This window comes from Puntigrus tetrazona, chromosome 3 (genome assembly GCF_018831695.1).
Source record: "Puntigrus tetrazona isolate hp1 chromosome 3, ASM1883169v1, whole genome shotgun sequence".
Classification (NCBI taxonomy): domain Eukaryota; kingdom Metazoa; phylum Chordata; class Actinopteri; order Cypriniformes; family Cyprinidae; genus Puntigrus; species Puntigrus tetrazona.
This window is the reverse complement of record NC_056701.1, coordinates 2107640-2127531: the sequence shown is the minus strand read 5'-3', so window position 1 is coordinate 2127531 and position 19892 is coordinate 2107640. Positions and strand designations below refer to the sequence as shown.

Genomic DNA, 19892 nt, shown 5'->3' with positions numbered 1-19892 from the left:
TGGATTCACCAAATCTAGTATTCGCTGAAGAACTTGCTTCTGTATTGTCTGAGGAGGTCTGCAGTTTACACGGCGAGGCATTTGAGCTCATCTGTCTGGTGGACAAACAGCCGGTGTGTTCAGTGTGCAGAGATTCACAGGAACTCGATCGCACATTCAGACCCATCAGTGAAGTGGCTTCGTTATATAAGGTAAGGCAAAACAGGTTTACTGTAAGCATGCCGTGCAGCAACCCGCTTTTAGTGGTAAGTGAAAAAATAGCAATGAAACGGTGATCTTTCCAGACACAACATGAATGGGCAGAGAGTTAAACCAATTGAGAAACCTACTAAGGTTTGCGCTAGTCGTTTTGTGCGATTTTTAACGTCTGGAAAAAAGGCGTGGTCTATGTTAGGTTGCACTGCTCTTGGTAGAATGCATTGGTTTTATGGAAATGACTATGAAATTTTCAGAAAATCAACCGCAGCCCTTTCCACTGCCATCAGTGGATTTAGGTTTGTAGTAGGCCAATCTCGCGCTAATTTGCCCTTTTTAGTAGATCTGGCAATAAAATGCAATAATCAGGATTAGTAGAATCTATTTCTTTAACGTTTCAACAGATTTGGGGAATCAATTATGGAGACAAGTATGTTTTCACAAAGCATGCCCAATTGGTTCCAGTCATTTTAAACATTATGTGTTTGGTTTTAATTTCAAATCAGTTTAAAATTTGAATGCGGCAAATAAATAATTAGATAAACACATTTCACCGCAACATCATATCAGTAAGAGCTGTTTTCATGTGTTTTTATTTTCTATAATTCCAGGATAAACTTGAAGAAGACTTGTATTATGCAGCTATGAATCTACAAGAAAATGAAGGCATCAAAAAAGACTTTGAGAAAACACATTGAGGTAAGGTATTTAGAAGTTTATTAGCAAGTTGGTTTATTTTCACCTTGAAAGACATTTTAAATTACGCATCCAAGTAGTACTTTCAAGCACTGGACATTTTTTCTTTTCCTTTCCTTTTTATTTCACAGACATACAAAGTTTTAAATAAGATTTTTTTTCAAGCTACAAAAATATACATTTGAAAAATATCAGAAAATAGATTACTTGTTGGCCAAAAGCAGCTATGCTCCGGGAATACTCCGATTTGCTTTTACTTCCGAGCTTATCTCAGGTATTAATGACTGAAGTGAATGTGGTTTGATTTTATTTTCAAGCTGAACACACAGAGTGTCAGATCAAACAGTAGTTTGAGAAGCTTCATCAGTTTCTCAGAGATGAAGAAGAAGTTACAATCACTGCACTGAGGGAGGAAGAGGAGCAGAAGAAGAAGATGAAGATGATGAAGGAAAAGCTGACACATCTCAGCTCTTTCACTCACAATCGATGAAGCAGAGAAGCCAATAGAAGACGATTTATGTGCCACGATACTTGGGCAACCTGTCCTTCAGAGTCTGGAAGAAGATGCAGGACATCGTCCAATACAGTGAGTCTGGAGAAGATCTTACACATACACTGGAAATCACACATAGGTGGACAGGTAGGTTTTACATGACACAGATTATATTACTAGATATCACAGATGATTAAGAAAAGATAACAAACAATCACAGAGCCATATATATTATTAAAAGCACATTGGGTAGTACTAACTCTTTTAAGTAAAATAAGTACCTGAGAAAAACAGATTGTTCTGACTCTCACTATCAGACTATTCTTTAATTGTATGCGCAAATGTGGATGTGCACAGTATAAGAGTCTTTGGTGCGACCAACCCTTGATGTCATAATCAGCCACTCCACATCATGACCAGTCTTCACAGCCTTGGTGGATTTGTCCATCAGTCTCTGCAGTGTAGCCAATGCACCGTGAAGGCCAAAAAAAATGACTGTGAAGTGAAATAGTCTTAGCAGTGTTTGAAATGAGGTATAGGGCCTGGACGCAGGGATTCGTCTTTCTTGGGGATCATCACCATTGGGCTGCTCCAGTTGCTTGTTGAAGGCCTGATCACTCCTAGCTTCTCCATCTCCTCTTTTAGGGTTCCACCAGCCTCTCAAGCACCAGTTCAGGACATTGGGGTGATGAGGATTGTTTGTTGGGTCAGCTCAGTCCGTCCAGACTTCTGACAGAGCAAAGCAGAACACTAGTTCAGATGGTGCTGCAACTCTTTCCTCTTAAGAGACTTCTAAGTGACATAGACTCACCACAGATGGCTGTCACTTTGCATCCTCTGAATCCTCTTTCTCTTCCACCTTCACCTTCCTCACCATGATGTATCCGGGCCTTACAGTCTTGCATCTCTAGCACATACTTTACGATGCCTTTCTTCTCTGTCTTGGATGCAGGTTCATGTTCACAGCCTTTCTTCTCTGTCTTGGATGCAGGTTCATGTTCACAGCCTTTCTTCAGCAGGTCCTTGTACCTGCCATCTGTAGAAGAACTTGAATGGTGAGAATCCAGTTGATAATTAGGCTACCTCTTTTTAAGGGAAGAGAACAAAGAGTAGCCATATGTCCCAGTCTCGTCCTGTGTCTGCAGTGAACTTCTGCTGCATGTTCTTGACAGTTTGCTTGAATCTCTCCACCAGACCATGGGTGGTAGGGAGATATTCAGATGACAGTGATGTCCAACTTCTTGTTCAGCTGCCCCATCAGCCATGGCATAAAGTTGTTTACATGGACGCCTGACTCTTTAGAATAGTTAATCCAGGGCATGGATGATCTGTGGTGATAGAAAGGTGTGGGAAGGTCTCTTGATAGTGTGACAAAGGACCATCAGCGTCGCCCTGGTTACTGACGAGGAGCACCTGGCCACACCTATTACAGGCTGATCGGTGACACCTGCAACTCCTCAAGAGCTGGCTATGGATTATCTGTGGTGATAGAAAGGTGTGGGAAGGTGTGGGAAGGTCTCTTGATAGTGAGACAAAGGACCATCAGCGTCGCCCTGGTTACTGACGAGGAGCACCTGGCCACACCTACTACAGGCTGATCGGTGACACCTGCAACTCCTCAAGAGCTGGCTATATCAGCCACACAAGGCACGCCAGGAGACGAGCATCGACTCCATGAGACTTGACATTAACGGCTTTTATCTTGGCCCTCAGACAGCAGTGTGTGACCGATCGGGAGCACCATTTGGACTCACCCACTCTGTTTACTCTGCAATGACCTTCGTCGGCTAAATGAGGCCTCCAACTTTGACGGATACCCCATGCCTCAAGTGGACAAACTCTTGGAACGACTGGGAAGGGCCAGGTATATCTCCACACTGGACCTCACCAAGGGATATTGGCAGGTACATCTGTCTGATTCTGCTAACCCAAAAACTGCTATCTCTACCCCCAGTGGCCACACTGCAATACCGGACCCTTCCCTTCAGCCTCCACATGGCTCCCGCTATGTCTCAGCACATGATGGACATCGTCCTGCAGCCTCATCAAGCCTACGCAGCTGCTTACCTCAACAAAGTGGTTGTCCACTACGAGGCATGGGAGGACCGCCTGCAGAGAGTGCTGTCAGAGCTCCGGAGGGCTGGGCTTACCGCCAACCACCGCAAATGCCGCCTAGCGCTGTCAGAAGCGAAGTACCTGGGTTACCAGGTCAGGAGGGGCCTTATCTGGCCCCAGGAAAAGAAGATAGAAGCGGTCTGTAGAGATTTAAAACCATGGTCCCCTTCTCTAGACATATCAAAACTCGGCAAACTTTGCTTTACCAGTTATGTTGAAGGACAGATAAGAACGCTCAATAATACATGGTACTGCCTTTTAATGTTTCTAATCATCCTGTGTAGCCAGCATTATCCATAACTGACAGGTTTGTGCTGTGTATTTACAGTTGGTCGAGTGATTTGGCCTGAGAGATTTTCAGAATAATCAGATATCTGAATTAATATACAATCAACATCTGTGATCAGTTTTTAATTGATAATATTGTTCAACTTTAACAATCATTTGAACATGGAGCTGGACTAAAATTTCAATCAAATCCTGATAAATTCAGGAGCGCAAGTTAAAAGACCTATCACTCCTGACATGGCTGCAATAACTCTGCTGCAGTTACTAAACCACCTTCTTTCTCTGCGTGACCATTTGGGCTGCATTATGCAGATATTACCACATCTTGATGTGTTTTAAACAAGCCATTTCAGGGGGGCATAGATGAGACTTGACTTTTATGAAGAATATCTCTTTGAGTTTGACATTTTAGGGTTTGTAAGTTTTCCTTTTCTGCTGCTTTCTCAATCGTTTGCTGCTGCAGCATTGTTTATTCCTACCTTGTAAATAATTATACACAGTGAGGAAAAGGTCTGATGTGTGATCAATGTAATCATAATTCAGGATAATCTGTGTCTTTTCACTCAATCATTATATGAGCATCAGAATAAAAGCAGCTGTTGATTGTGTCTCATCAGCTCCTGTGATACTGGATCCAAACACTGCGAATATATTTCTCCTCGTGTCTGATGATCTGACCAGCGTGAGATGCTGTAAGAAGTCTCAACGGGTTCCTGATAATCCAGAGAGAGTTTGTGGCTATCACTGTGTTCTGGATTCAGAGGGTTTTAACTCAGGGACACACAGCTGGGACGTGGAGGTTAAAGAGTGTCCATCTTGGAGTAACTACGGCATCAAACCACAGCAAGGGGGGGTTCTTAGGATCTGATATCTTAGTAGACATGAAGATATTATTAAATTATTACAGATATTATATAATAAAAATACCTTCTGATCAACTTTACTGAGTCAACAAATCATAGCGCAGATTAGGTCTTTTCCCTTATGACAGTTTAGTCTTCTTATGGCATGCAAATAATGGACAAAGCCGAAATCCATTTTGCTCATGATGAAAATAATCAACGATTTTCAGTTAGTTTTACTTGTGAGTTGTGTTTATATGACAAATTCTATGCAATAATTTCCAGCAGAGCTAAAGAATAATTGCCTTTTGCATAATATTTTTTTGGGTCAATCTGTAGACTAATAATAAGCTGTGTTAGACGTTTGATCAATCGGATTTAAGACTGGGTACGGCTGCTCTGGTCATACCATGTGGGGAAGGATGGTATTTAGATGGATACACGAAACAATGCAGGGAACAAAAGTGTGGCCAGATGCAACAGATGAAGGATAGGATTTGGTGTGCTCCCCAGGAACCCCAGCGACCAGATTGGCTAAGATTTAGCATTTGGTGGTGCTTCTTTTTTCTCAAGCATGTGACACTGAAGCCCTATTGTGATTGTTACAACAGTGAAGGATCAGCAATCTCCATGTAGTAAAGACTTGAAGTATTATTATTTTGGATCTTTAAATGCAAAAGAATTGCAGAGAGCGTGCAACAGCAAATGTGGTAATTATTATCGCTATTACAACTCATAAAACATGGAAAATGCAGTTACAAACGGACTTTGCTTTTTCAATTAAAATGTGGCAGTTGCTGTTCAGCCACAGAGAGTATGTAAAACTCTGTTCACTTTGACAAAACATGTTGCAAATACTCACAGTTCAACCAAATACAGAAACATACCGCAAATAAAGTGTCTTTGCTGATCAAAATTGTGTGTGGGCGTGTCTAGAATATTTGAATGCACCTGAAGAAATGTTGTTGTTTGACCTGTTTTAACACCCAAAGGTGATCATAAACTCCACCCTCTTACAACACTTACCAGGAAGAGACTGACTTACTGTTTCACTTCTATATCGACAAAAGCAAATAAGAATCAATGAAAAAGGAAGAAAAATCTTTTTTTGAAGAGAATCTTTGAGGAGTTCTTTGCAATTCTTGGGGCTCTTCGTTTTTTGAAACCATAGTTCTGAAAGTGAATGTAAAGTTTAGACTGCTGAAGCTTAAAGAGTGAAAATGGCTTCACTATCCGAAGATGATTTTTCTTGTCCGGTGTGTCATGAAGTCTACCAAGATCCAGTCATTTTATCATGTAGTCACAGCGTGTGTAAAGAGTGTCTTCAACGGTTCTGGAGGACTAAGGAGACTCCGGAGTGTCCCGTCTGCAGGAGAAGATCCTCAAATCAACACCCTCCTCTTAATCTTGCGTTAAAAAACTTGTGTGAGTTGTTCCTGAAGGATAAAAATGAGAGGCGTTCCTTAGGGTCTGAGGAGATCTGTAGTTTACACGGTGAGAAACTCAAGCTCTTCTGTCTGGAGGACAAACAGCCGGTGTGTGTTGTGTGTATTAACTCACAGAAACACGTCAATCACACTTTCAGACCCATTAATGAAGTTGTTCAATCATACAAGGTGAGTGTGTTCAACTATCTCTCTCATACGATTACATACATGAATATCCTGCAGAAATGCCAGGTGACTTTTCACGTTAAATTCTAGGAGGAGCTCAACGCAGCGCTGAAGTCCTTAGAAGTGAAACGTAAACAAAATAAAAAAATGAAGGAAGAATTTGAGAAAACAGTTAAACACATCAAGGTCAGGCTTGATTCTTTTTCCACTTTTTCCAAGTGAGATAGAGAAAATGAATTCATTTGGAACAACGTTGGTTCAACAAAACATTGTTAGCCATTGTTAATGACATCACACGCATGATGTAAAGTGATAAATTCTGCTTATTAGGATTTAGGAGCCATTTATGCTGCTCTAGAATAAGTTGCATCTTTGAGACGACTGAAGTGAATGTGGTTTGATTTCAGTCTCAAGCTGATCACACAGAGAGTCAGATTAAACAGCAGTTTGAGAAGCTTCATCAGTTTCTCAGAGATGAAGAAGAAGCTACGATCACTGCACTGAGGGAGGAAGAGGAGCAGAAGAAGAAGATGATGAAGGAGAAGCTGGAGGAGATCGACAGACACATCTCAACTCTTTCAGACACAATCAAAGACACAGAGGAGATGATGAAAGACAATGACGTCTGCTTTCTGAAGGTTGCTGCTGCTGTATGATTTCAGATCATTGATTGATTGATTGATTGATTGAGTTGTTGATGATAAATGGTGTGTTTGTTCTGCAGAAGTTTCCGGTCTCGATGGAAAGGTGAGTGATCTGCTGGTGTTTCTGGTCTCTCTGCTTCTGAATCAAATCCACTTCAGTCCTGATCCTGAATCTTCTTCCAGAGTCCAGATCTCATCACAGCTGGATCCACAGATACCTTCTGGAGCTTTGATTCATGTGCCACGATACTTGGGCAACCTGTCCTTCAGAGTCTGGAAGAAGATGCAGGACATCATCCAGAACAGTGAGTCTAGAGAAGATCTTACACACACAGAAATAATTTTTATTCACCTGCTTGAGTCCAAAACAGATTTGTCAGAGTGAGGAACGTTTCCCTCCTGCACACTAGGAGACACCAACCTACAATGCATTTTCCTAAGATGTGTTATTTCGGTCTATACCAGATAACTATATATAATGCTTACAAGAAAGCCTAGTAGATTATACATGTTTTAAGGCTGGGATGCTGGTTTAAGATGGTCTCTTTAATATATAGTTTATAGTTTTTCTTTATATGTCACTCATTTTTATAACTGTAAGCAGTCTCTGCTAAAAGAATTTCCTTCGGGATCAATCTTATCTTCTCTTCTCTTCTCTTTAGCTGGTCCTAAACTGGACCAGTTTAAGACCAGCAAAGGACCGGTTTAAACCAGCACCCAAGCTTCAAAACATACGTAACCCAGCATATGCTGGTTTTTACAACAGGGACACTGCTTATTTAATCATGACCATCAGCACAGCAGGAGAGCATTTCATCTTCAAGACGTCTTTCATTGTAAGTTGCTAGACAGGGAAGAACTTTTAGCTCTTGTTGGAAGTCAGTGATTTGAGGATCTGCTTCAGAAGGATATATTCGATGGATATAATATGCAATATCTGGAGCTTCAAAATAATGGCCAGCTTGGAAAAGATTAAAAATGTTTGTGTTCGTCTCAAAGAAGAAAGTTAGATTACTGGAGGAAATTTTTGGGTCAACTATTCCTTTAGGATTTTCGAAAATGTCTTAGATTTTTATGAATCCTGCCATTTTGCAAAGGTGTCAACATTAAATGCTTAATGTTTATATGTTTTAACACGTCACGATGATGGATCACTGTGAATTAAGTCAAACACAACAGACAGTAACCATTTTAATAACGCAGAGGAAAATTTGAGAGATAGTCTGTGTTGGGTTCATCGCTTTTGATCATCGTGTGAAAGCATCTGCTGATTGTGTCTCCTCAGCTCCTGTGACTCTGGATCCAAACACGGCTCATCCTCGTCTCGTCCTGTCTGAAGATCTGACCAGCGTGAAAAGGAGGGGATTCAGAGAACCTCTTCCTGATAATCCAGAGAGATTCGACGAGTATCCGTGTGTCCTGGGCTCAGAGGGTTTTAACTCCGGGACACACAGCTGGGACGTGGAGGTTAAAGGCAGTCAGTACTGGAGTGTAGGAGTAACCAGAGCATCAAACCTCTATGACACTGATATCTGGAGTGTGCAGTATTGTGAGGCTCCATATGTCCCAGTACTCTCGAGCATCTCCACTTGCTTTCCTGTTAAACAGGAGCTAGATCGTGTGAGAGTGTGTCTGGACTACGACGGAGGAACACTGTCGTTCTCTGATCCTGTAACTAACACACATCTACACACATTCACAACCACCTTCACCGACACCGTCTTTCCGTACTTCTTGTGTTGGTCTAACTCGGTCAGAATCCTACCGCTGAGTCTTTAACCAGTCAGGCAAGACTCACGTCTCGGGCCCATTAAAAATATTACCGCAAAGATGTTTTTTCCCCAGTAAAGCGTTCCCAAATGTACCGAAGGCGTAAACCGTGTTATCAGCAATTACGAGCAAAATATTTGATTTTAGATAGGCCTAGTAAAGTTTACTACGGGAATGGCGTACTGCATTTAATTAAGTAATAAAAGCAAAAACAAAAACATTGCACACGGCATGCATTAAATGGTTTTTATTATTGTTAGAAAAGTGATTCGGTCGAGAGCAGTGAGCGATTTTTCTCGTTTTCTTTTGTTATTAACATTTTCTACAGATGGTGGCAGCAGGTTTATTTATGCCTCTGTCACTTTAAGACCGGACGGGCGCGCATTTTATATCACGTGATTAAAACTCTAATAGTCAATAATCGTTACCGCTTTAGGTCTGGATCTTCCTGCTTTGATCACGTTTCAGTATTTAACGCCTATCACAAAACACTGACCTCTTTAGCTGTTTTTCTTTGTTGTCGTTTTAAGAAACGTACGATTTCAGTCTTTTCAGGATTAAAGGACGCGTGTTTATGATCTGGCTTTCATTGCCTTATCTTTTTTTAATCGCAGACTCTTCAGAATATCTTCTTTAATGTTTAACAGGAGATAAAAGTCACGCACTCGTTTTGGTGCGAACTGTCCCTTTAAATATTTGCGCAACGTTTATGCTGCTTCCGAACGAATCACAGACTAAGTTCGACAGACAAAGCAGAAACTTGAATATAAGTCAGTGGGGTTGAAGTGCTCTCGTCTGTCTGATGTGAGGAACAGAGAGAGGGAAGAACAGGATGTCTGGTGGACAGCAGGGTGAAGGAGGAGGGGAGTTATCTGGAAGCAGCTGAGGGACTTTAAGCAAGCGGTCGCTTTGAGTGATGGGCGGCAGGAAATGTGGGCGTCGGTCTCTCTGCGCCGGCCCCGCCCCTTTACACGAGGACCCCGCCCGGTCGCCACGCCCACTCGATCGCGGATTCGTGTTTTGTTTCGTCTCGCTGTCCGTTATTTCTAAACTCCGTATCCACCGGCTGAGGTCCGACGCCTCGTATCGCCTCATTCTCGTGAGCTTAGCCTCCCGATCCCGCCAAACCTCTTCGAACAAATACTCTTCGGTCTTTATCGCCGTGCCGCGGGTCCTGGCTGCGAGGTTTAGCCGTCCGCCGCGATGCCGGCGCTGAACGCCGCCCGTCTGCGGCTCGTCTTTTTGAGGGTCTGCGCGTAAGATCTCGGGCAGCGGTTCGTCTTGTTTGGTGCCGGGTCCGGAGAAGGTTGAACTTCGGCGCAGCCGGGGGTTTAAGACCGAACGCAGGCGGCGGTGCGGCGGTAAACCGGCCGTCAGACCCACAGTCCGGAAGAGCGGAGCGGGACGGAGGACCCCCGCGCCACCGTCCTCAGGGGTGACCCCGAATATGCCAGAACCCTCGGGAGTTTTGTCCATGTTAGAGGCTGAAAGAGGAACGGAAGAGATCAGCCACTTTCACACTACAGATTACGTTTTGCCATCGATCGCTTAAAAAGCCTTAAAAGCTTTGTTCTTCTTCTGAACACATGCATAAAAAACGTGAGGCTTGTGACTGGCGTTGATCAGTGGTTCCGGTAATGTTACGAAGGGACGAAAATACTTTTTGCATGGGAATAAAACAACAATAAAAACTTTAAACGGTGTATGTGGGTTAAATGGTCTCAAATGAAGCACTTCCGGTCTTACGGATTAAAATAGGGTGACATATTACTACATTTTTTATTTTGAGTGGAGTAACCCTTTAATACAGATTTCACTCCTGTTTAATCAGTTATTTATCTTTTTACTTAAAATCCAAATGGCGCTTATGGAAAAAGTGTATGATCAAATCTAAATAACAAGATAAAAAAAAAATACAAATAGATGGGATTGAATAAATATCCATCTGATAATAGTAATAAATAAATGCATGAAAAGGTAGATGTGTAACTCTGCGGAAATAAACAATAGGACTAATATAAATGAATAGAAATTAGATAGCTTTGACTAAAAAAAACCCATTAAAACAAACAACATTTAGATTAAAATAAATTCCAAAAAGAAAATAAATAACTAATGAATGACATAAATAATAAAATCTAAGATTGTTGTAAATTAATAAATAACTGATGAAATAATAAAGAGATTAAAACCAAAAAAAGATCGCGTTAAAGCAAATAGATATACAGATAGAGTTCATTTTTTTGTTTTGTGTTTTTGCCGGTACCATAAGGGAAATCCTTTAAAGAGTATTATATAAAAACAGTGCCTCGTGAATAATCCTGCAGTGCTATATAGTTTATGTTAAAGTGAACTTAACTTATATTATTCTGATGACACGCTAAAGAGAGAAAGAGAGAAAGAGAGATGTTTGAGCGTGTACCTGATGAAGAGGTCAGATGTACACACAGATCATCCTGAAGAGTCTCACAGCTTCATCTCTCAGCAGACACTCAGCATCTGTTGCCATGGAGACCTGACGGCCAATCAGCTTCTCTCGCTCGCTCTTTCATGTCGTGCCCTTCACAATCATGAGTGGACAGTCTCTCTCTCTCTCTCTCTCTCTCTCTCTCTCTCTCTCTCTCTATATATATATATAGTTCATATATAAAGTACGTCTGACTTTACATTTGGCAGGTTTCTGTGTAAGTGCCTGTGCTCCTCAGTGGCATCGGTTATGAAACAAACAGCAGGACAGAAGCTCTGACTGATTAAAGCTAATATATATATATATATATATATATATATATATATATATATATATATATATATATATATATATATATATATACATTAGAATATTAAGTCTGATGCCTTGTTGTTTGTGGTGACATTATTAGTGACATTAAAACGTGTTATTAATGTCAACAGTCAAAAAAGTTTGGCTTCATCTCCTCTTTCCCTGCGCTGCACTCATGTCTTTTCTGTACAAATAAATACATATTAAATAAATATACATTAATATATAACTTCTTTTTTTTTTTTTGAGCAAACACTTTTTTCATGCATATAGAGAGCAGTGGCACTGGATTCATCACTGCATTTTTTATTAAATTTTTTTTTCATTAAAATCCTTTTTTAATTATATTATATTCTTACTTCATTTGAATAGCATTATTTTTCCAATGGTTATAATTTCTCATTTTACTTTCTACTTTCATTTCGTTTTACTAGTGAATGGAGTAGAGAAAAGACAATTTAACACGTTTATTATGATTGACTTTAATTTTATTTAAATTTAATTTTATTTTATTTTTTATTTGTCCGTATCTTATTATATTTGTTTAACTTTTTTATTTTATTATTAAATTGTATTATTATTTAACTCAGTTAAGAAACATACTATTATACTAGTTTTAATATGTTTATTTATTTTATTTAATTTTTTTGTACGCTTTTTAGTTCGTCTCCGCGCCGCGCGCGCCGCTGTGACGCAGCAGCTGCGCGCGAGCGGAAGTACGTCAGGGGTCCTTGTGACCAGAGGTCTCCGGAGCTCACGGTAAGAGTTTATTTCACGTCTCACAACTCTCACGAACACGCAAAAAACATCGCCGAAGCCGAGGCGATCCGGCGCGACGCGCACAGCCCGCGTTCCCGAAGGCGCCGGGTCTGTCGTTAACGCGCGCGCGGAGCGTCAAAGCTCAAAGTCACGCGGAGGTGAAAAACCACGCCGTTTTTACGCACAACCCCGAATAAAAGACGAGAAAGCAAAGGCGAGCATAAACGCACGGGATTTCACAGAGACTGTGCGTCTGGCGGAAGCCTTTCTGAAACTATAAACGACCGTAGCGTGCTTTTAGGGTGAAATTAATAACACTTCCAGCATAAAACGCATGTGTTTTTTTACTCTGAGCTGTGATGATGTATGAAGTGTCATACTGAACGTGTGCGGTGTCTCTAACATGTGTTAAAAACTACAACAGAAAAAAAGTGCAAAACTAAGCCTAATAATAATATATCTGCATGTATGATAATTGCAAAATAATTTATATATAGTAAAAAAATATATATTAATTATACTATATATATATATATATATATATATATATATATATATATATATATATATATATATATAACAATGGATAATTATAAATTATTTTTATAGTCTTATTTTGAAAATAGTATTATATATTTTATATACTCAGGAAGTAATATAATTATAAAATGGCATGTGTATGTATATCATATAATTATATAAATATTTCTGACAGCATACAATTGTTTAAATAGATTAAAATAAATCATTTAAAATTTATAGGTGTATAACAACAACTTAAACGTGATTTAAAAACTTTTATCTATTTTAATTTATTATTATTATTTGTATTTTTTACAGATACATTTGTCACAGCACTGGACCGCTGTCTACATTTAGATGTGTTTTTTTGTCTGGAGTGCTCCTTTAATATTATATGCTATTATTGATGGAGTATAACTGTGTGATGTTTGTCGAGCGTGTATCTGATGTGTTTTTCACGTGATGATGAAGGTCTGTCTGTGGTGTAGATGGCGTTCAGGCTGCTGGCTCGGAGGGTTTGTGGGCTTTCCGTCAGGGATGCGAGGCGTCCGCCGGCCGCCGTCTGGTGCTCCTCGTCCTTCTCCTCGGCTCTGAGCCCGTCTCCGGCGCTGCTCCCGCTCCCGCGCCTCCTCCCGCTGTCCTCCCGCAGGAGCGTGTCCTTCAACGTGCAGGACCACGACGACTTCACCGACCGAGTCATCAACAGCCAGCTGCCCGTCCTCGTCGACTTCCACGCGCAGTACGTGCTTCTGATCACGACTCACCGAGGGTTTAGACTTGAGATATTTGGCGGAGATGCAGTAAAAAAAATCACCTTTAAAGCTGTCCTGATCAATGCATATCGCTAATCAAACATTTACGGTAAACGTCTTTACTGTAATATCTTACCGTAACTCTACTGTAACGTTTCAGCTCGAAATACCCCGCAGATCATATCATATCATTTTGAAAATGTCTATTTTGATTGGACGCCGTGTCTTTAAATGCAAATGAGCTGCTGCTTGATGCATTTACGGTAAGACACTTTACTGTAATATCTTACCGTAACTCTACTATAACGTCTCAGCTCGAAATACCTCTCAAATCATATAATTTTGAAAATGCCTATTTTGATTGGACGCTGTGTCTTTAAATGCAAATGAGCTGCCTGTCCCCGCCCCCTTTTTTCCAGAGGAGAGTCGTTGCAGCTCATAGCGGCTAAAAACAAGTTACAAAAAACTGTCGCGACATAAAAATCAGCTGAGAAATAAATCGCATGTTTATATTAGATCTGTGTCTCAATGAACACTACGGGTTAAGGGGCGGTATTATTAAAATGAGATCCCTTTGCGAGTGAGATCAAAAGCGCTCGTTTTGTTCTTTTTAAGACGTTTGCAGAATAAGGTTCAGTAGACGTTTTTTCATTTTTGCCAGAGATGCAGTAACCCGAAAATGCAAAACAAATAAATAAATCGCCTTTAAAGTTGTCCCGATCGGTGCATATCGCTAATCAAAGATTTACGGTAGGAAATTGACTAAACGTCGTCACTGTAATATTTTACCGTAACTGTACTGTAACGTTTCAGCTCGTAATACCCCACAGATCATATCATATTGAGTGGAAGCTGTATTAGAGCGCGTGTCTTTAAATGCAAATGAGCTGCCTGGCCACGCCCCCTTTTCCCCAGAGGAGAGTCGTTGCAGCTCATAGCGGCTAAAAAACATCCGCTTTGCTTCCGGTTATCATGTTTATGATCAGTTGAAACTAATGATTTCAAACTTGCGTTAAAAAAAAAACGTGCGCAAGTGCATTCAGATTCGAGACTCGCTGAAAAAAAAAAAACGATTGATGAAGCATCGCATCTGATCTCGCTCGCTAAGAGGCATTTCAGGCTGAAACGTTACGGTAGAGTTACGGTAAGATATTACAGTAAAGACGTTTAGACATGCTCTGCTCTGCCGCTTGCAAAAACGACATCGGATGTTTTTTAAGACGTTTGCAGAATAAGGTTTATTAAACGTTTTTCGTTTTTGGCAGAGATGCAGTAACCCGAAATATGCAAAACAACTAAATGACCAATCATCGATGCGTATCGCTAATCAAAAATGAAGTTTTGATGCATTTACGGTAGAAAACTGACTAAACGTCTTTACTGTAATATCTTACCGTAACTCTACTGTAAGGTTTCAGCTGGAAATAGCTCATTGTGAGCGAGATACGCTCATTGTTTGTTGGCTATAGTGTGACCGGTTTCGCTCTCCAGGGTCACATTTTACTGTAGTTGCTCAACCGTACAAAGCCTTCGCCGTCGAATATTCCCAGATCGTTCTCAAGGGAGAGTCAGGAAGACCGTAGTAATATTTCCAGCGGCTAGTCTCACATCTGATGGTCAGGATCTTGTGAGGAGCGTTTATTTCTTCATCTCTCAATCATGGTTTAAGACTCATTCAGATGCACTCATTTATTTATAGCCATGGCTTAAATGCACGGGTTATTAGCCGCTAGGATGAGATGTGCATCAGGTGCTTTTAAGATAAGGTCCAGATCATCGCACGTTTCTTACTCTAGAGCCGTGTTTGTGTTGAAGGTGGTGTGGTCCGTGTAAGATCCTCGGCCCGCGGCTGGAGAAGGCCATCGCCAAGCAGAAGGGCCGCGTGACCATGGCCAAAGTCGACATCGACGAACACACGGACCTCGCCATCGAGTACGGGGTACGGCTGTCCGCTAGAACCACGGAAAACACGCCTGCCGAGACCACAGAACACGAGAACCGTTATGAGCGTCTGGTGAAGATAAAACCGTTTCGAAAATATAATAAATATGTTATTAATATATATATATTATTAACATATTATTATTACTTTATTAATATATTATTATTAATATATAAATATATTATTAACATATTATTACTACATAAATATATTATTATTAATATATTATAATATGTTAATATTTATATATTCATTATTATTAATATATAAATATATTATTAACATATTATTATTACTATATAAATATATTATTAATATATTATTATTATTATATAAATATATTAACATATTATTATTAATATATACATATATTATTAATATATAAATATATTATTATTAATATATAAATATATTATTATTAATATATAAATATATAAAAAATATAATAATAAATATAAATGAGAAAAAAAGATTTACTATAAGTACTGAAAGTGAAACAAACTTAAAAAAAAAACTACAAAAACGTACTAAACCTGGGTAAAAAAAACAGGTACACTTCCAGAATGTAATTAAAGTTTTGTATTTTCGTGCAAATTTTGCACTTAATATACTAAAAATGATTGTTTAGTAGGACTTGAGATCATCTGAGTGCTATTTAGAGACTATATGAAAATGAAAATGAACTCAAAAGCACTTTTGACGTGCTATCTTTGTCTTTAAAAGTGTGTTTAGTTTCCACTATTGTATAAAAGATGGTTTCAAGTGGTCACTAAATGCACTTTTAAAAACAAAGTATGTTAAAAGTGCATTTTAGTGCAGATTCATGGTATCTCACAATAACACACTTAGATGATCTTACTTTACTAAATAATTATTTTTAGTATATAAAGTACAATATTAGTGCGCTTTAATTACATTGTTGTTTTCTACCTGGGAAATTGCACAAAAATGAATACACTTTATATTAATAAAAACGAATCAATGATCCTAATATACCTCTTTTTCTCAGACGCCAAAGAAATACTATTTTAAATAGATCCGCTGTACTTTCGCATGCTGAAAAAAAATCTCTGATTGTTGTAAACGCAACTAAAATATATACAGCTTTTCTATAACGTGTGTTTTTCTAGACGTTGATTATCTTTCCTCTTTAGCTAAAACTAAAAGCGTAAAAAGCAGGATAGTGTCTCAAAAACGTAACTAAAGTAAAATAAAACACTTGTTTTAATTGAGGCAGTGTTTCCAATTTAAATTATTATTGTTTATTATTATTATTTGAAATAACTACAACTAAAAATGTAAGAAATTATTAAACATAAATATATAAAAAAAAATATATATATATATATATATATATATATATATATATATAGACATCAAATATAATAAAAAAAACGGCAAAACACAAGAATGTGCCTAAATTTAAAAAAAAAATAATAATAAACAGCAGATTCCTGTGGTTATTATGGGATGCTGATGGTTTTTGATGTGTGCAGGTGTCGGCGGTTCCCACGGTGATCGCCATGCGCGGCGGCGATGTCATCGACCAGTTCGTGGGCATCAAAGACGAAGACCAGCTGGATTCTTTTGTGCAGAAGCTGATTGGACAGTGAAGCTGTCAGTCAAACCCGCCTAGCCCCGCCCACCTCCCCACGGAAACTCCATTACGTTTCATTACAGACTCGGACAAACTGCACCATCTCTCCTGCTTTCCTTAACTGTGTGTGTGTGTGTGTGTGTTTTAGAGGGTCTGTGGCAGTGTTTTACCGCGGTTAAAGTGTAGTAAAGTGTTCTGGGACGTCCCGTAGCTGCTGAGGAGAACTGAAGGATGGACGCTTCCTCACGCGCCGCTCTTTTACACCTGAATGCCTGCTAATGTGAAAGTGTGTGCGGATCACGAGCCTTTGTTTCCGTTCCCTTTGCTTTCTTTTCTTTTTTTTTCCGATCTGACTGTGAATTTTTTGCGCAGGATGCATGGGATCGATGACGGCTTTGTTTAGACTTTAACTCATATATATATATATATATATATATGGTAATATAACCAACTAGTCAGGTGAAATTATGAATAAAGCAACTGTACTGTATTTAGCTCACGGCTGTTGGCCTGCGTTTCATATTCCGGCGTTATATTGTTTTGAATACTAGTGGAAAACACTTTTATTAGACCAAAATATCCAGCAGCAACAAATCTTAAACATTGATTGTAGTAAGATCAGAGCTATTCGTTAACTAAAACCATAAAACATTCATTCAAACTTATATTATTTAAATAATAATGTCAAATAAACACAACCAAAATTACTAAAGCCGTAGGATAAAAACAAAAAAAATATAATAGTAAATAAAAAAAAAATCAAAATATTAATAAAAATCCATAGCTTTGATACAAAATTACTGAATAATTAATAATGCTAATTATTGTAGCTAATAATAATAATGACACAAAAATAAAGCGGCAAATCAGTGTATTAGGATGACTTTTGAAGGATCACGTAACACTGAAGACTGGGATAATGATGCTGAAAATTTAGCTTAGGTCACAGGAATAAATTACATGTTAACACGACATTAAAATAAAAATGTATTACTTGAAGTTGGGATCATTTGCATAAAACGTGATTTTCCCATGAAGTTCCCTCGGGAAGCGGCGGGTGGCGCTCTTTGATGCAATACTAACGCTGTTTGTACTGCTGTTAAACGTTTATTAAATACATATAAATATTCGGCGCAAACAAATCTAGTTTAGTGATGCAGTTTCATTAAAGCCGTAGAGGAAGTTTTCGATCCCGTCCCCGGGTTCTCGTGAAGCTCTAGAGAGGTGGATCTTGTTTGAGTTCAGCCCGGGGCTCTTTTTAATCTAGAGGATTAGGGACCTAAATAACAGCGCTCTCACCGAGCCGTCCGTCGCCGGGGGACGCTGCGTGTCTCAAACAGGTCGCGTTCTCTCAGCAGGCGAGCTCCTAGCAACCAAGCGCGCGGACTTCAAACGCGCGCGAGTCGCCTCTAATCACAGCGGACGGTTTACGAGCTGTCCGCTGTTTTTTTGGCTCCTGCAGTGACGTCATCGGCGCTGCGGTTCTTGCCCGCCGCGTGACGTCATCCAGCAGAACTCCAGCCGCCAATCAGCTGACCGCGAATGACATCATCACCTCACACCAGCCGCGAGAGCTTCCTCTCAAACAGACACTGATGTTTTAGCATCCCTGGCTCTGTTTTTCTATAATAATATATATATATATATAATGTATGTATATATATATATATATATATATATATATATATATATATATATATGTATATATATATATATGTGTGTGTGTGTATATATATATATATATATATATATATATATATATATATATATATATATATATATATATATATATATACACACACACACACACATAATATATATATTATTTGAGTATTTTTGCACTTGAAGTGAAACTAAGTACAAAAATGAAGTAGCTTGTTTTTATAATGCCTACAAAATAATTAGTTTTTTTTATTCTTTGTGAAAACGTTTAAACAAAGTTAAGGTACAGTTGTTGTTTTAAAGATGTTAACCTGACGCTCGTGGCCGCGCAGAAACTAGAAAGCGCTGGACGAGTCCCAGAAGCATGACGGGAAAATATCCAGCGGTGGTTAGCGCTGAACGGGCCGCTGAAAGGAGCACTGCTGCTTCCCCGAGACCTGCGACGAAACAAGCGGCCAGGAGGCGAAAGAATGACGGGAGAGAAACTCTACACCTCTTCCGCTTTCAGACAATAGACCACACCTCCACCTCGCTCTCGTCTCTGACCATATAAGGCAAAAACAGCGCGAGCGAGGCGCGCTGATGAAGCACCGCGGCGGAATTCCTGCGCGAGCGCTTCTCTCGCGCTCCGTCACTTTTCCCTCGCTCGTGTTCAAAGGCTTCTTTCTTTGACTTTAAAGCGAAGAAAGTGCTTGTTGCTGCTGGCCCACATGCCTCGGAAGCTAACGATAAGGCTTCGTGTGTTTACAGTCTGTGGAAGAGGGTCCCCCCCAGATGTTTAACCGCTTTTGGTGTTCGCTCTTGTAGTAGCCTACACCTGCAGTCTCACATCTGGCCGACTCGTCTCAAAGCGTGCACACTAGTAAGAAAGCGGCGGCTTGCGAGAGCCAATCAGAGCGCCGCAATGGTGACGCGGTCGCTAGCGTCGCCCTGGTAGCCTCTGCAAAAAAAGGTTTTTTTAGCATTATGGTTTTTTTTTTTTTTTTTGCAGAAAACGAGTTTATGAAGATAGCTCGGGCGCAAGCTGTCTGCTAAAGACCTGGAAAACCTGACATCTGTAAGATGTCAGTTTTACATAAGTTCAAAATCTTAAACATCTTGAAGACATCTGATAACAAGACTAGGAAACTTCCTATAGCTTGCAGATGGACAAAAACAATACGTCTTGCAGATGTAGCCTGAATGCAGACGTCTCCGTGATGTGCACGTGCTATCAGGGCAAC

General features: G+C 39.7%; 2 protein-coding genes across 3 annotated transcripts; both read left to right on the top strand.

Annotated features, from left to right (window-relative positions):
• The first annotated feature begins 1357 nt into the window (after positions 1-1357).
• Positions 1358-8665, top strand: LOC122341690 (E3 ubiquitin-protein ligase TRIM35-like). Its single transcript, XM_043235231.1, has 7 exons — positions 1358-1477; positions 4405-6245; positions 6333-6428; positions 6650-6880; positions 6967-6989; positions 7070-7191; positions 8172-8665. Exons 2-7 carry the CDS (start codon positions 5850-5852, stop codon positions 8663-8665), a joined length of 1362 nt encoding a protein of 453 aa, XP_043091166.1. The 5' UTR covers positions 1358-1477; positions 4405-5849.
• A 3446-nt stretch (positions 8666-12111) lies between these two features.
• Positions 12112-17501, top strand: txn2 (thioredoxin 2). Of its 2 annotated transcripts, none has more exons than XM_043235232.1 (4): positions 12112-12194; positions 13205-13455; positions 15284-15407; positions 16907-17501. In XM_043235232.1, the coding sequence occupies exons 2-4, from the start codon at positions 13205-13207 to the stop codon at positions 17021-17023; spliced, it is 492 nt and encodes a 163-aa protein (XP_043091167.1). In that variant the 5' UTR covers positions 12112-12194; the 3' UTR covers positions 17024-17501. The 2 variants fall into 2 exon arrangements, with proteins under 2 accessions (XP_043091167.1, XP_043091169.1); XM_043235234.1 differs by having other exon boundaries at positions 12137-12194; positions 13188-13455.
• Positions 17502-19892: the final 2391 nt, after the last annotated feature.